Here is a 15,850-nt window from a genome sequence, read left to right as displayed (position 1 = left end):
AGCTATATTTGTACTAATATGTTTGATATATAATGTATTATTCAGCTTATTGTTCCATGCCACAGAGTTAGTTTCTTCTGCCTTTGTGTAGAATTCCTAGTCATTCCGTATCAAATGGTTTGTGGTCGTATCCTGAACCTGCTGTGGACACTGATCATAAACTAGCTAGCTGTGCTAACCCAAAATTCCAACAGGCTATTTAATGTTAGCAGAGTTAACTTCACAACACAAGAGGATGTTCTCTGGAATGATGGTTGGTGCTCCATCCAGTACTTTTGGGATGAGTTGGGGAGTTGGTAATGAGGTGGGGTGGTGATCATACAACATCAGTAATGACCTCAGTAACGCCTGTGGTGCTAAATGCAATCAAATTTTCATAGCAATGCTCCACAATCTCGCAGAAAGCCTTGCTTGGACAGTAGAGACAGTTCAAACAAATCAAAAGGAGAAAAAAAAACTCATTTTTCAACATTTTTGTAATGAAACAATTAACGAGCAGGTGTCCCAATACATTTGTCCATATAGTGTACACTCCTATTCATATTGTTAATGCTAACTTTCATGTGTGATACCATGATATACTTTGAAAATAAATAAGATTTTCTAGACAGAAAACTGGTTGCAGCCTAAATTTGAACATGATTGTCTGTCTTGCAGTGTTCTGGACCTGAATGCATTTGAGAGACAAAACAAGGCAGAAGGGCTTGGAATGGTTTCAGAAGAGGGCACAAGTAAGTCAGCTCTGGCTATAACTGTGTATATATCTTTCTGCTTGGTCATGTGAATGCATTACATAGACATGCTGCTGTGCACACAACAGATCAGCAGCTACATGCTGGTCTCTGTGATCACTGATCACTGGATTGTACTTTTGTAAATTGCTGCAATGTCATGTTGACATCAGTATGATTATTGCACCCATGTTTTTGACCTACAGGAGTTAGTGCCTCTGTATAATGTGTGAATGTTATACACGTAGTTCCCTACTGAACAAATGGATTGTATGTGTCATTCATCTCTGCTCTCCTGTTTGCTCCCTTCTCGGTTCTCAGATATCAAGCTAGAACGGGGTAAATAATTCCTGTCTATATCTTAATCTTCTTCCTCTCTTTCTGTCCCATCTCTTCCTGTCTTCTCCCTTTTCTCAGCTCTTTTTTCTGTTTTGATGTGTAGTTTACCTGCATTTCATTTCGCATTCAAGGGAAACTAAAAGAAAATTCTTCAGTCATTGTCACAATGGCACTTGCTTTAACTGTAGTATTTAAAGAATTCACTGAGACTGGAGCTTCATTTATGATATTTAATTCACATTTAGTTCTAAGCAGGTCTGCTTGTGTGGTCTAGCCCTGCTGCAGCCATTAGAACATGTTTACCATTTGTGTCTGGTTGCCTCCATGTGACCTCCTCTTTTAGTCTCGTTAGCAATGACTGAAAAGTTTCTTTGGCCCTTGAGTGCTGTGTCACAGATCTACTGTACCTCCAACCCTCTCTGACTGATGACTGATTGTGAGGAAAGAAAGACCAGTGTCTTCTCTTTTCCAATCAGTTTTCTCTGAGCAAATCACAGAGACCTGTGGTGACGTGTCACCTAAACCATGAAATGAATTGCAGTTGCAGACTCCCAAAACCATAAAAATGAGCCACCAAACATTATTTGAATTTCTTTCAAATAATGAGTTGTCATGGGAACTTTAGAAGAAGCTAGGGGGGAAGCGTATTGGTCTTGCCCATGACTCTGCTCTTTTCTTATCTTTTTTTTATGTTGATCCATCACTTGTTGATTTGTTCATTAGTAGGTTAATATTGATCAGCAAGAACCTGGAACTTTGCTAAACCCGAATGTTATCCAAATATGTTCTACAGAAATGACTTTCCCTTTCATGCAGAAATGTAATGATATGCTGAAAATAGGAGTATTTATATTTGTAACTGCTGTGTGCTACATAGTCCAAAGGTTTTTAGACACCTGCTCAGCCAACATTTCTTTTGAAATCATGAATCATGTTTCCATTATATGGTTCTCCATAGCCCAGTGCTGGGGAGCTTGCCTTGCTTAGCTTTGGGTATGTGCTGCTACATAGTGTCTACTTTTGAATTCAAAGTATGTAAATTGACCCATAAGAAGGGGTGTCTGAACTTTTGGATATGTAGTGTAATTTTCAGACTTGCCTGATGATCCTTAGGACAAATCTGACAGGTTAAGTAAGCACTGTTTTGAAGAACATGTGGCAGTTTCGAAAAATACCATTTAGATCTAGGTGGAATTTCTGTTCTTATAAATGGATCATCATTATTAGGGCAGTATATCAACATGTAGTATTTGTAAGGGTACAGGCCAAATAACTTTAGTACTACAAGGTAGAAAATCCCATGTCATTTAATATCAAATTAGAATTCTTAAGCAGGCAGTCTTACTAGCATCAGTAAACAATTAAGCACACTGTCTAAATGACCGTTATATGCATGTAGTAAACAATAGCACTTCTTGATCTGCCTCCTATCCACAGTTTCTGGTTTAAGCTCTTTTATGGTTTTAGCCACACCTACTTTTGGTGTATCAGTATCAACATATGAAATGATTTTTAGTCCTAATTATTATTGTTCTTGCAAACTTTAGGCCAACTTCATGCTCTACATCAACAAGTAATTATTTTTTGCTAATTTATTTATACAGTGGGGAAAAAAAGTATTTAGTCAGTCACCAGTTGTGCAAGTTCTCCCACTTAGGTAGATCTCAACTATGAGAGACAAAATGAGAAAAAAAATCTGAAAATCACATTGTCTGATTTTTAAAGAATGTATTTGCAAATAATGGTGGAAAATAAGTATTTGGTCACCTACAAACAAGCAAGATTTCTGGCTGTCACAGACCTGTAACTTCTTCTTTAAGAGGCTTTTCTGTCCTCCACTCATTACCTGTATTAATGGCACCTGTTTGAACTCGTTAACAGTATAAAAGACACCTGCCCACAACCTCAAACAATCAAGAAATTACTCTTTTTACAATACTGCTTTTATTCTGAATATTACAGTGGGGGAAAAAAGTATCCACCAATCACCAATTGTGCAAGTTCTCCCACTTAAAAAAAATGAGAGAGGCCTGTAATTGACATCATAGGTACACCTCAACTATGAGAGATAAAATGAGAAAAAAAAATCTGAAAATCACATTGTCTGATTTTTCCAAACTTCACTATGGTGAAGAGCTGTCGAAGGACACCAGAAACAAAATTGTAGACCTGCACCAGGCTGGGAAGACTGAATCTGCAATAGGCAAGCAGCTTGGTGTGAAGAAATCTACTGTGGGAGCAATAATCAGACAATGGGAGACCTACAAGACCACTGCTAATCTCCCTCGATCAGGGGCTCCACGCAAGATCTCAGCTCGTGGGGTCAAAATGATCACAAGAAAATCCCAGAACCACACGGGGGACCTAGTGAATGACCTGCAGAAAGCTGGGACCAGCGTTACAAAGGCTACCATCAGTAACACACTACGCCGCCAGGGACTCAGATCTTGCAGTGCCAGACGTGTTCCCCTGCTTAAGCCAGTACATATCCGGGCGCGTCTGAAGTTTGCTAGAGAGCATTTGGATGTTCCAGAAGAGTATTGGGGGAATGTCTTATGGTCAGATGAAACCAAAGTAGAACTGTTTGGTACAAACACAACTCGTTGGAGGAGAGTGAATGCTGAGTTGCATCCAAAGAACACCATACCAACTGTTTCCACCATTATTTGCAAATAAATTCTTTAAAAATCATTTTCAGATTTTTTTTCTCATTTTATCTCTCATAGTTGAGGTCTACCTATGATGTCAATTACAGGCCTCTCTCATTTTTTTAAGTGGGAGAACTTGCACAATTGGTGACTGACTAAATACTTTTTTTCCCCCACTGTAATATTCAGAATAAAAGCAGTATTGTAAAAAGAGTAATTTCTTGATTGCAGGAGCCAATTTTAAATGAATGAACACACTGTTAATCTACTGTTTATATTAAAATGGCTAGTACCATATTGCTGCTGATAAGCTCTGTTATTATTGACGTTTTATGACGTCTGTTTTATGACGTTGTGACGTGGGATATCATAGCATAGCATACACTAGCTTTGTTCAAACAAAAACATTGTAACTATGTTTTGTCATTTTGAATGTGTTAATGGTCTCTCTGTGCTGTGAGAGATGACCCGGCCTGGCTACAGTTAGCTTTCCCAGAGGGACACTTTCCCCAGGCAGCACTTTCCCCAAGGAGTCGGATTGATTTAGAAACCTGTTCTCTGAGACTTCAGAAGTCTGGTGATAATATGCATCCAGGGGATGCCTTTACAAGCTCTGCCAGACAGTGTTTGAGGTTCACAGTTGTACTGAACTCTCATTATTTAATTATGCGAAGATAAATACAGTACAGGTGCAATTTCTTGGCCCCTTTAAACTTTTTTTGTCTGTATGAGCTGTACTATCTTACAATTGTTGTGTTGAGTGTTTGTGTTGTGTATTTTATTTAGATATTTATCCTGTACATTTACTTCTGCATCTTATACATTTTTTAATATGTGATGTGTCTGGGTTCCAGTTTGTTTCCTGTATTCATTCAAACTTCGAGCAGCTTTCATTTGGGACTTTTTATTTCATTGTTTTCATCATTTGTATCAAAACATTCCAGTTCGGATTTCCCCCTATGTGTTCTACCCAGTGAGATATTTTTTATGGAAGTCATGGTTCCCTTTTTGCATATATATCTGTTAAAAGACGTCTTGGGATGATTCTCATCCCCAGCCCTCCCACTCTCATTCTTCCTTTCCCCTCTCTTTGTTTCCAACTTGAACAGCAGAGTTTGTGGAGTGCAGTAGATCTGTCTTGCATGGCTGTGTATCTGTGTTTGTCCTCCATTTGTCTGTACTTCTGTTGGTGTGTTGGAGAAGATCTCAAAGCTCTTCTCTGTTTTATCTGTGATCGTATCCTTTATCCTTCATCATTGATTCAGTGCTCACATCTTTCTCCAGTGCTCAGTACTAACCCATATACTGTCCATATACCTGTTCATATAAATGTTTCTCTGACATCCACCTGTTAGTGTTTCATTGCTCCACACTAGGTGTGCTTTCTGTTTGCTGTGTATTCTGTGTATGTTGAGTGTATGCCGTTGTGTTACGTGTGTGTGTGTGTGGAAGAGGGGAGGAGGATAAACCGTCAGAAAGGTGCGGAAATCAGGTGTCTGCCTCCTCTTCTCACTTTCTGCTGCTCTGCTGCACGGTGGAGAGACAGACGGACGTATCCTAGAGAGGTCTTTGTGGTTGTACTAACATGCTAATAGAAAATCAAGTGTGCTATGATGTGATCATAATCAGTCCTGAACTCATGCATTTACTATACGTCAGCCTATACAGCGCAGGGTCTTCAGTTCCGGTCCTGGAGGGCCAGTGTCCAGCACAGTTTCTGCTGGACTAGTGCTGGTGCTCTCCAGGACGAGAACTGAAGAACCCTGCTGTAGAGAGACAAATGTTCACATGCTGCATTGTTTTACATTAACATTCTCTCTCTCTTTTTATATAGATGTTAAGACATCTAAGCATAAGTGCTCAGCAACATTTTTATAACACCACACATGTCATATTAACACAGTCTCTCGTTTTAAAGAGCCCATATCCTGTAATTTTACTGTAAATAGTTCTGAGCAGCAGTGCAACTTAATTTAGCTGCCTCGTATAACCCATCCAGGGCAGTCCAGGGGATTGAACCGGTATCCCAAGCCTGCTTCTGTCAACATTAAGCCATACAAACTTATGTTTGTGTGGTTTTATGTACTTCAAATAGGTGATCCTCGTTTAGGCTCCCTGTGCATACGCTCCTCTGGTGTCTTTCTCTCGTTATTTTCTAAAACAGCGTGGAGATGATCTGTTTTGTCAGCCTTGCTTCTGGAAACTGACCATCTTGTCACATGACCTCAGTATAAAATTTCTCCTACTGAAGCGGGGGCTCTGAACTTATGCACTTAACTAAGATTAAACTCTATTAATATACAGTACCAGTCAAAGGTTTGGACACACCTTTTGGATTAATACTAGTCATCCAAGCTATGACGAAACACTTAGATAACAGCTTTGCACATCTTGGCATTTTCCCAGTCAGTTTCATGAGGTGGTCACCTGGAATGGCTTTCAGTTAACAGCTGTGCCTTGTCAAGAGTTTATTACTTGAATTTCTTGCCTTCTTAGTGTGTTTGAGACCATCAGTGGTGTTGTGAACAGGTAGAGTTGGTATACAGTGAATAGCCCTATTTGAGTAATATTCAAATATATATTATGGCAAGAACTACTCAACTAAGAAAAATAAAATACAGTCATTACTTTAAGAAAAAATGATGAAACTGACTCTCATCAGGACCACCCTAGATAATAGCCCGCCTAAAAGCTTCACAGGGTATTTTGGTTTGTTTAACACTTTTAAGTTTACTAAAAGATTCTGTATGTGTTCCTGAAGTCTGGATGTATTAGTATTAAACATATATATAGTATTAAATGCATTTTTAGATAAAGTAGTAAATGGGCTTTAAAACTTTTGATGATATATACAAGTAATCTAGGGTCTGTATAAAAACTCTGTGTAGCCCCTGTAGGCTAAATAGATGGATAAATTAATTGAGTTGTTTTTTATGACATCACAAAAACTATCAATGCACACACTACGGTGATGGATTTTGCAGCTTATTCTTTTTATATACAGAGTGTGTTAACAGTTGTTTGCATCAGTCATTTCAGCAATGTGAGGAAAATGGGCTCTTTAAGATCTTCCCTTCATTCACACTCTTTCAACACTAGCAAAGCATCCTGTCGTGCTGTTAGTCTCCTGTGACTGTAATGTTTGTGTGTGTTTGTATTGTGTGCCCCTGTGCAGATGAGAAAGTCATGGCAGATGACGAGTTCACGTGTGACCTCTTCCGCTTCCTGCAGCTGCTTTGCGAGGGCCATAATAACGGCAAGTGAAAGAAATCATGGTTTCAACGTGTTATCAAACAGCTATGTGTATATTCTACATTCCATATAACTACACTATAACCCCATTTACACCTGGTCACTTCATATGACTAGTATCTCAATTGTATGTATGATAAGATTTCAGCACATGAATTTACACTTGGAAGTCAAATACGTCTCTGGAAATCTGATTGCCCTGTGGGATGGACTATGCAAATCTGCTCATTGCGTGGCAGTTATTATTGGAGTTTTGGTTGTACTGGGGGGAGTTTTGGTTGTCAAATGTGTCTTGGTAAGACGGATGCTTTACGTGTGGCTCAAATGCGTCTGTTTTAAAAATGTCTTGGGTGGTGTTTACACTTGCATTTTTAAGTATATATACATATAATCCTGACACTCAAGACACATGAAGTGACCAGGTGTAAATATGTATATAGGTGTATATATGGGGTCTATATGTCCAAACGCTTGACATTGACATCCACTCATTGATTGTTTCTTCCAAAATTAAGGATATTAATAGGAATTATGAACAGCTGTAACAACCTCTGCTTTTCTTGGATGGCTTTACACTAGATTTGATTGTATTCAGCCACAATAGCATTAGTGAGTTCATGTATTGATGCTGTGTGAGTAGTTTTGGATCACACCTTATTGCACTGTCAGCATTGAGTTTACCTTAAGCGGCTGAATTCACTAATTAGATGGGGATCTGGACACGTCTGGACATGTAATGTTAATTGTACAGCTCGTTAACAGTATGTCTGACTTGACTTCATTGACCTGAGTATCCCTGTGTTCTTCTAGATTTCCAGAATTATCTGCGCACGCAAACTGGCAGCACCACAACCATCAACATTATCATCTGCACTGTGGACTACTTGCTGAGACTGCAGGTATACCAACATGTTACCCATGTAACAGAGGTGTTGACCTGTTTCTCTCTGTCCTTCTTGTCTTCTCAATCTTCCTTCTCTGTCTTTGCAAGGAATCAATCAGTGACTTCTACTGGTATTACTCTGGGAAAGACATCATTGATGAACCAGGCAAGAGGAACTTCTCCAAGGCCATGACCGTTGCAAAGCAGGTCTTTAACAGCCTGACAGAATACATCCAGGTGGGACTTTTATCCTAAGACATCCTGTCTTTAAGTTGCAAGTCTGGTTGACATCTACCCATCCTACAGTTTTTCTTCACCTCTATTTTTTTATTTGTTTGCCCCTCTGTGTGTCTTGTTCCTCAGGGTCCTTGCACTGGGAATCAGCAGTCACTGGCTCACAGCAGACTGTGGGATGCTGTGGTGGGCTTCCTCCATGTGTTTGCACATATGATGATGAAGCTGGCTCAGGTGCGAGTGCAGACCTAACCAAACACGCACAGAAAGGTCACACATTTAGGCTACATTCACACAGCAGGTGAAGCGGACCAATTTTTTAAGGCTGTTAGCACATCTTTTTAATGTGACCTATATCTGACATTTATCTGAATAGTTTATGCTCCTAAACTGACGCACGTTATTTTCCTTTTTTTTTTTTTTTAGTTTTTAAGGTCTTTTCTTTTTCTTTGACGTTGCAGCAGCACTCTCCTGTGGTCGTGTTCAGCCATTTCTTCAAAAATGAAGCGGTTGTTGCAATACGTGCCTTCTAATTATGTTTGAACGAGACATAACTTGAATATTTATGAGGTCTGTTACCTCACTATTCCGCCACGGAAAACCTACTTCACTGCTGTCGTCCCTTTTCCCTTGTTCTCAGCAAATGTGGCATTGGAATGACGTAAAAGTCGCACAAATTACGATCCGGCAGTTAAGACTGAGTCGCATTGTTACGTATCAGATATGTATCAGATTTCGATACTGCATATGGAAGTGGCCCAAATCCGAACTTAAAATGTCAGATTCAGTGTGTTTTCTGCCGTTGACACTGCCACACAGATTCCCATATGACAAAAAAAGGTTGGTTTGGGGGTCTCTTTTACCTGCTGTGTGAACACAAGAATTAGTCAAACACACATGTTCACACATGTTGTTTAATTCCGTCACTCTCATGACTTGTTGTTGAAATGTTTTATTTGCTCACAGATCTTTGACCTTAATATAATAGCATATTTAATTTGCTGGCAAACAAGCAGTTAATTACAATGAATAGTCCATCTCCATGGTCCTGTGTCATCATTTGTAGCCCCTTAAATGTTTTAAGGACACTGAAAAGCATGCAAGGTGTTCTGTGAAGCTTCTGGAAAGACTGTGAGCAAAGTATAAACACCGTTATAAACACGGTAACAGTTTCCCTGTCAGCAGATGGGTGAAAACAGAATTGTCTGTTTTGACAGTCCATTTTTAATGCATGTCTTTTTGAGCTTTGGTACGCTGACATTTTGTGCAAATAAATGAAATGCTGCATGTAGACAATGCCAGGCATGCTTACAAACATGTCTCTTAGTGTTCTGATGAGGAACTTTAGCTATTTTGGTTTGTTAGTGACGCTGCAGTATCATTTTAATAATTACTTTGTCTGTATTTTTATTTTTTTATTTATTTGGATTGCTCATCACACTGTTTCCATTTTAATCTCTTACTTTATTTACTTTATTTATTTATATTTATTTTAATTATTTAATTATTTATTTCTTGGTTTAAAATGATCAAATCTGATACATAACTGGTTGATTTATTCATACTTATTTTAACAGTAACATTTAAAGTAACATTTAAAGTAACAATTTCATGCTGGAAACCAATTTTTGTGATATTACGATCTTTTATAATAGATCCTTTTAATAAAGTATGCATATATAATTACATTCTTTTAACCCAGTAATGCAGCTTGCATTGCAATGGCATGAATGTTTAAATTGCTTGTTGACTAACTGGTTGACTAACAGTATTTGGATACTGACACACCTAAACCACCATTAACTCTTATTCTTTTTTATCCTATCTACTGTGCTGCTGTCTGTTTTTGCTCTTCTGTATGAAAAAGCCTGGTACACATCCGCTTAATCAAATGCATTTTTGTATTTCTCTCCTGAGGAGAGTCTCTCCCACATTCTGGATAAACACAGGTGATGAATTCAGTCAGAAAAATATAGGAATTCATCACACAGTAGATCGTCCTGGCCAGTACATACAAAACCAACATTTACAAACTAGTAAAAACAGCAGTAATAAAATTCAGTACAGGCTGCTTTGCATTACCTCAACACACTGTTAACCACTCCCTACCCAACTTTAAAAGACACACACTACCAGCTCATGTGGTTCGAGGACTGTATTTGAATTTAATTTGGCTGTAGAGGTAGAATTTTGAGATTCTGTCTTTGAAATGTAGTGTAAGGAAATGTGGGTGATTTGTTCCTGCATGTCCTCCAACCACATCTTTACTATATGTCCAAATGTTTATGGACACCCCTTCTAATGAATGCATTTAGCTATTTTAAGTTGCACCCATTGCTGACACAGATGTGCAATGCCACACATACACACGGCTTGTCTAGTCCCTGTAGAGATTATTAAGAATAGGACTAGGCATGGGCTATTAGGGTATTAAGCCTCCAGCAGCTGTGACCTGGGAAGCAGTAGAACTGTGTTCTCTGAAATGATGGTGGTGCTCCTTCCAATACTTTTGGTAAGAGTTAGGGAGTTGGGGATGAGGTGGGGTGGTGATCCTCCAACATCCCGAACTCACTAAATGCTCTTGTTGCTGAATGCAATCAGCATTTGACAGCAATTCAAGTACATCTAGTACAAATCCTTTCCTGAACAATAGAAGAAATAATGAATAAGCAGGTGTCTCAATACATTTGTTCATATAGTGTCACTTTAGTGTGTGTCTTAGTGTGCACATCAGCATCAGTAACACTAGGAAGGTTTAAAAGTGCTTAAAATGGGAACATTGTTAGAGGAAATCACTGTGTCCACAACGGAGAGATAAAATAAATACAAAAATGATTTAAAAATGTTGATGGATAACATTTTTATTCTGATGTGTGACCCTGCCAGATGCACCCTGATCCAGGACTCCGAAATGGCGTAAGGATTTGCGTTTCATATTTGCTCTTATCTTACATAGAAACTTACCTGCCGTCCACCACACACCTATACCGTACCTCGCTTACCACAGACACTTCTTGTGTGTTGTGGGAAGTTCAGGTTGCACATTTTCTGGAGTGCACTGTCATAGTTTGGATTTTTATTAGTTATTTTTTCACAAAAAGACAGAAATCATTTACCTCTAGTCTATTTGAATGAGACGTTATAGCTGCAGGGCGACAGAAAGCGTCAGACAGTGCTATCCAGTTTCTGTGCTTTACAGTTTTAGGTAGTAAACAAATAAGGATTTGCGTTCCTTTAACTGACGCCACCTCTTACACTCCTCAAAATAAAGGTGCCATAAAGGGTTCTTTAAGCAGTGCCATGGAAGAACCACTTTTGGTTCCTTTAAGAGTCATTTTGTAAAAGAGATTATGCTTCAAAAAAGGGATGTGAATGTTGGGGGTGTAAGAAAATATTGATATATCGAAGTATTACGATATTATGTTTTGCAATATTGTATCAATTCTCTAAAACACAGTATTGAATTTCAATTATTATTTATATACGAAGATTGGTGGCTACAGTGGTTCATTATGTGCTATGTTTAAACAGTATAGCAGTGTTGTACCCTGTCTTTAGATCCCACTTTTCGTTTACTCAGACTTTATGCAGATGAGTGTCTTTTTTATACTATGACCATTTTCTCATAATTTTATTTTTTAAAAATTGCAATATGCTTCCAGAACCGCTACATATCATAATAAATTTAATCGGAATCTCTGTATCGTGATATGTATTGTATCGCTGGGTTCATGCCAACACAGTGCAAGTAAATGTTCTTCTGGTTATTTTTAAAACAAACATGATCCTTCTGTGGCATCGCTCAAATAACCCTTCACCATTACTTTTAAGAGTGTAGCTCACACATTACTCCCAATTTCCTGTCGGGTTAGTGCTGCTCTGATCTTGGTCATGGGAGCTAAGGGAGGTGTCTTGCTTATCTATCAAAGGAAATCGCTCCTGTAGATCTTCTCCAGACACTCCATATCATAAAGACAAGAACAGATTCCTCAGACCCAACATTAACCCTCCAGTCAGCTGCTGCAGGACTTTGAGAGTGTGCTGCAATAATATGTGCCTGTTGACCATGCGTGTGTCCTTGTTCTGCCTGTAATCCGTGAGGACAGGTATTCTGTGGATTCACTCTGCAGAGTGGACACCATCAAGGCTGGCATGCAAGTTAAGGACTAATGACATTTTATGTCACATCATGACATGACAGAATTTGATAGCATATTGTCACTGGCATGCAAAAACAAATTCTCCAAAAAATCTATCTCAATCTCTCTGGCAAACTTTACAGCAGGAGACAAACATTATATGTCTTTGTGGACACCCTTTCTAATGAATGCATGCAACCTATTGACACCATGCCTAATGCCAGGATTGGGCTAGAGGGATATAAACCTCCTAGCATTGAGCTGAGGAACTATGTTCTCTGGAATGATGGTGCTCCATCCAGGACTTTTGGGATGAGTTGAGTGAGATGAGGTTGGGTGGTGATCATCCAACATTGTGACCTCACTAATACTTGCTGAATGCAGTGCTCCAAAATCTTGTAGAAAGCCTTTCCTGGACAGTAGAGAGTTACTTCAACAAAAGCAGGATACACTCTTTTTGAATACCATTGATTTTTTATTAGAAGCACGGAATGAGCAGGTGTCCCAATAATTTTGTCCACATGGTGTACAATGTTTTTGCATAACAGCGACAGTATGCTCTATTTTTGACTATGTTAACCCTTAGAAGTTTACAATTATAATCATCATTCGTGTGGAATCTGCAATTCTTTATTGTTTTTCATGTCAACAAAAGACAAAACCATTTAAAAAATGCTGCATGCTTTTGTTATGTTTGCCAAGACGTGTATCTTCTAAGGGTTGAGTCATTCAGGTCATGTTGGCATGAGACGTCATTAGGACTTGTCATTATACTCATTGATGTGATACGTGCGGTAGATACTTTTAACACCTAATTTTACATTGACCCACAGAGTCTACTGTCTTCTTTCAGCTGCCTATTCATTTCTACCTGTGTGTCAGTTTCTCCATCCTCTTCCGCCTGACTTGTCTTAGCTTATAGTGTAGATGTTTACCATGTGTGATGCTCTTTTTTGTATCTATTGTTAATAAATGCAAACCCAGGATCATTTCTGGAGTAGAACACACTCTGAGGTAAGGTGACAGCAGGGTGACTTTTGCTCTAAATATACCAAATATACTACAAGCCCTATACTCACAAGTTAATGTGCGTTTAATATGCTGTACACTGGAGTTTAGTAGTCAGTTCAAATCATCTCATGAAGGATGGGACATATGTGAAATTACTGCTGCCTAATAACCAATAGTGATGTGTTTAACACTCACACACCCTTGTGTTCTCAGAAGGTGAGTTGAGTTGGAATATCTGTTGAGTGTTTTGTCATTCCACTTATATAAATGCACAGGATTCCAGTCAGATTGGTCTGCTGAAGGAACTTCTGGACCTCCAAAAAGATATGGTCGTAATGCTGCTCTCTCTACTGGAGGGTATGTTGCACATGAGAATTTTCTCCATCTTTAGCGAATTGAGCTTCTTGTGATGATCGTATAGAACATGGTATTGCCTCCCTGTTTATGTTCGAATGTGCTCCTCGTTCGCAGGTAACATAGTGAACGGCACTATTGCTCGCCAGATGGTAGACATGTTGGTGGAGTCGTCCAGCAACGTGGAGATGATCCTCAAGTTCTTCGACATGTTCCTGAAGCTGAAGGACATTGTGGCGTCAGATGCCTTCATGGATTATGTGACAGACCCACGTGGCCTGATCTCTAAAAAAGACTTCTCCAAGGCTATGGACAGCCAAAAGCAGTACTCTCCCTCTGAGATCCAGTTTTTGCTCTCCTGCTCAGAGGCCGACGAGAACGAGATGATCAACTTTGAAGAGTTTGCCAATCGCTTCCAGGAGCCAGCTAAGGACATTGGCTTCAACATCGCTGTGCTGCTCACCAACCTTTCTGAGCACGTACCTCACGACACGCGCTTGCAGAACTTCTTGGAGCAGGCCGAAAGCGTGCTGAACTACTTCCGCCCCTTCCTAGGCCGCATCGAGATCATGGGCGCCAGCAAAAGGATTGAGCGCATCTACTTTGAGATCAGTGAGGCCAACCGTAACCAGTGGGAGATGCCTCAGGTCCGAGAATCTAAAAGACAGTTCATATTTGATGTGGTCAATGAGGGCGGTGAGTCTGAGAAGATGGAGCTTTTCGTCAACTTCTGCGAGGACACCATCTTTGAGATGAACATCGCTTCGCAGATCTCAGAGCAGGAGGAAGAAGGAAATGGAGATGAGGACGAGGAAGAAGAGGAGGAAAGTGGGAAAGGTGGAAATGCAGAAGGAGGAGAAGGCGAGGAAGGGAATGGAGAGGAGGCCCCGGCTGAGTCCAGCTCAGCGTTCGCAGACTTCATCAAGAGCGTGGTGAACTTCCTCAACATGTTCACCTTCCGCAACCTGCGGCGACGCTATCGCAGACTTCGGAAAATGACCATCAAGGAAATGATCGTAGGCCTGGCCACCTTCTTTTTCACCATTCTCATGGGCATTTTGCATTTCATCTACAGTGTATGCAAAGGCTTTTTCTTGCTCATTTGGAACACTCTGTTTGGAGGCGGCTTAGTAGAGGGAGCTAAGAAGATGACGCTAACTGAAATCCTGACTAACATGCCCGACCCAACTCAGGATGAGGTGCACGGTGACCTGCCACCTGAGCCAGGAGCCAGGAAGGTCCAGGAAGCAGGAGGATCAGGAGAGGGAGAGGAAGCCGGTGGAGGAGAAGAAGAAGATGAGGATGGACGGGAAGGAGAGGGAGGAGGCAGGCCAGGATTAGACACCCCTGGAGGTCTAGGAGATATGGGAGAGACGGAGCCAGAAGAGCCCCCAACACCGGAAGGCACCCCACTGCTGAAGAGGAAACTGGTGGGCCATCATTAGAAAAAGTTGCTTCATAGTTTAATATGGAACAAAACATTATTTGCCTTAAAAGTAAATCAGCTACTTTGCAAACAATAAAATTTAGCCCTGGCATTCCTTAGTGCAGGAACAGCTGCAAACAAGGAGCCATTCTCAGGAGAAGGTTTTTAGCCACGCAAGCGTTAAGTCAGAGCAGTCATGACCTACAGTTGACCACACCAGAGTCCCCTTGAAATGAATTCCTGAAAAAAGCTCTAGTGTGAAAATGCCCTAATTTTTGCATGTTATCCTGATTATTTTTCTTCTGGTTTCTCTCAGCTGGCTGAAGGAGCTGAGGGTGAGGGGGAAGCAGTAGAAGCAGAAGTAGTCGAGGAAGAGCCTGCCCCAGAGCCAGAAAAGTCAGAGTGAGTATTAGACTCAAAATGTCTGATTACTGCAATTAGAGGAAATACTAAGCAATACACAGTTGTAATAGCAAATCACATGTATGTCACTTGACCAAACATTAATTAAGGTCTCTGAAATATACTTCTATTGTGTTGCTGGCAGCGCTGAGAATGGAGAGAAATCCGAAAAGGAAGCCGAAGCTGGGCCAGAGGAAGAGAAGGTGGAAGAAGTGGAGGAGAAAAAAGTAAAGGCCAAAGCTAAGAAAGGGAAAGCAGCTGCTGAGGAGGGCTTCGAGCTCTGGAATGAGCTGGAGATTCAGAGGATCAAGTTTATGGTAAGAGTGTTTGTAGAGTCATACTTTTTGGTCAGTTAACCAACAGTTAAAGTGTTGGTTCGATAGGAAATCACACATTTTACTTGCTTATTAATTGATGTAATTAACTGCATC

At 40.1% G+C, this 15,850-nt stretch overlaps 1 protein-coding gene across 9 annotated transcripts in view; it reads left to right on the top strand.

Moving 5' to 3' along the window:
• The window catches only part of LOC140575472 (ryanodine receptor 1-like), a 93,513-nt gene that overhangs the window by 71,367 nt on the left and 6,296 nt on the right, over positions 1-15,850 (top strand). For 4 of the 9 annotated variants that reach the window (XM_072695819.1, XM_072695817.1, XM_072695815.1 and 1 more), the window contains 12 exons: positions 658-731; positions 1,053-1,070; positions 6,894-6,974; positions 7,781-7,869; positions 7,962-8,090; positions 8,217-8,321; positions 10,974-11,003; positions 13,211-13,240; positions 13,513-13,594; positions 13,709-15,021; positions 15,334-15,419; positions 15,565-15,736. In XM_072695819.1, the coding sequence (XP_072551920.1) occupies positions 658-731; positions 1,053-1,070; positions 6,894-6,974; positions 7,781-7,869; positions 7,962-8,090; positions 8,217-8,321; positions 10,974-11,003; positions 13,211-13,240; positions 13,513-13,594; positions 13,709-15,021; positions 15,334-15,419; positions 15,565-15,736 (2,209 nt within the window). The remainder of the gene's footprint in view (positions 1-657; positions 732-1,052; positions 1,071-6,893; positions 6,975-7,780; positions 7,870-7,961; positions 8,091-8,216; positions 8,322-10,973; positions 11,004-13,210; positions 13,241-13,512; positions 13,595-13,708; positions 15,022-15,333; positions 15,420-15,564; positions 15,737-15,850) is intronic. The other 5 variants (XM_072695824.1, XM_072695821.1, XM_072695816.1 and 2 more) reach the window with 4 other exon arrangements.

Source organism: Salminus brasiliensis, chromosome 13 (assembly GCF_030463535.1).
Source record: "Salminus brasiliensis chromosome 13, fSalBra1.hap2, whole genome shotgun sequence".
NCBI lineage: Eukaryota > Metazoa > Chordata > Actinopteri > Characiformes > Bryconidae > Salminus > Salminus brasiliensis.
Note: the sequence above shows the minus strand (reverse complement) of the source record. Positions and strands in the feature narration are given on the sequence as shown.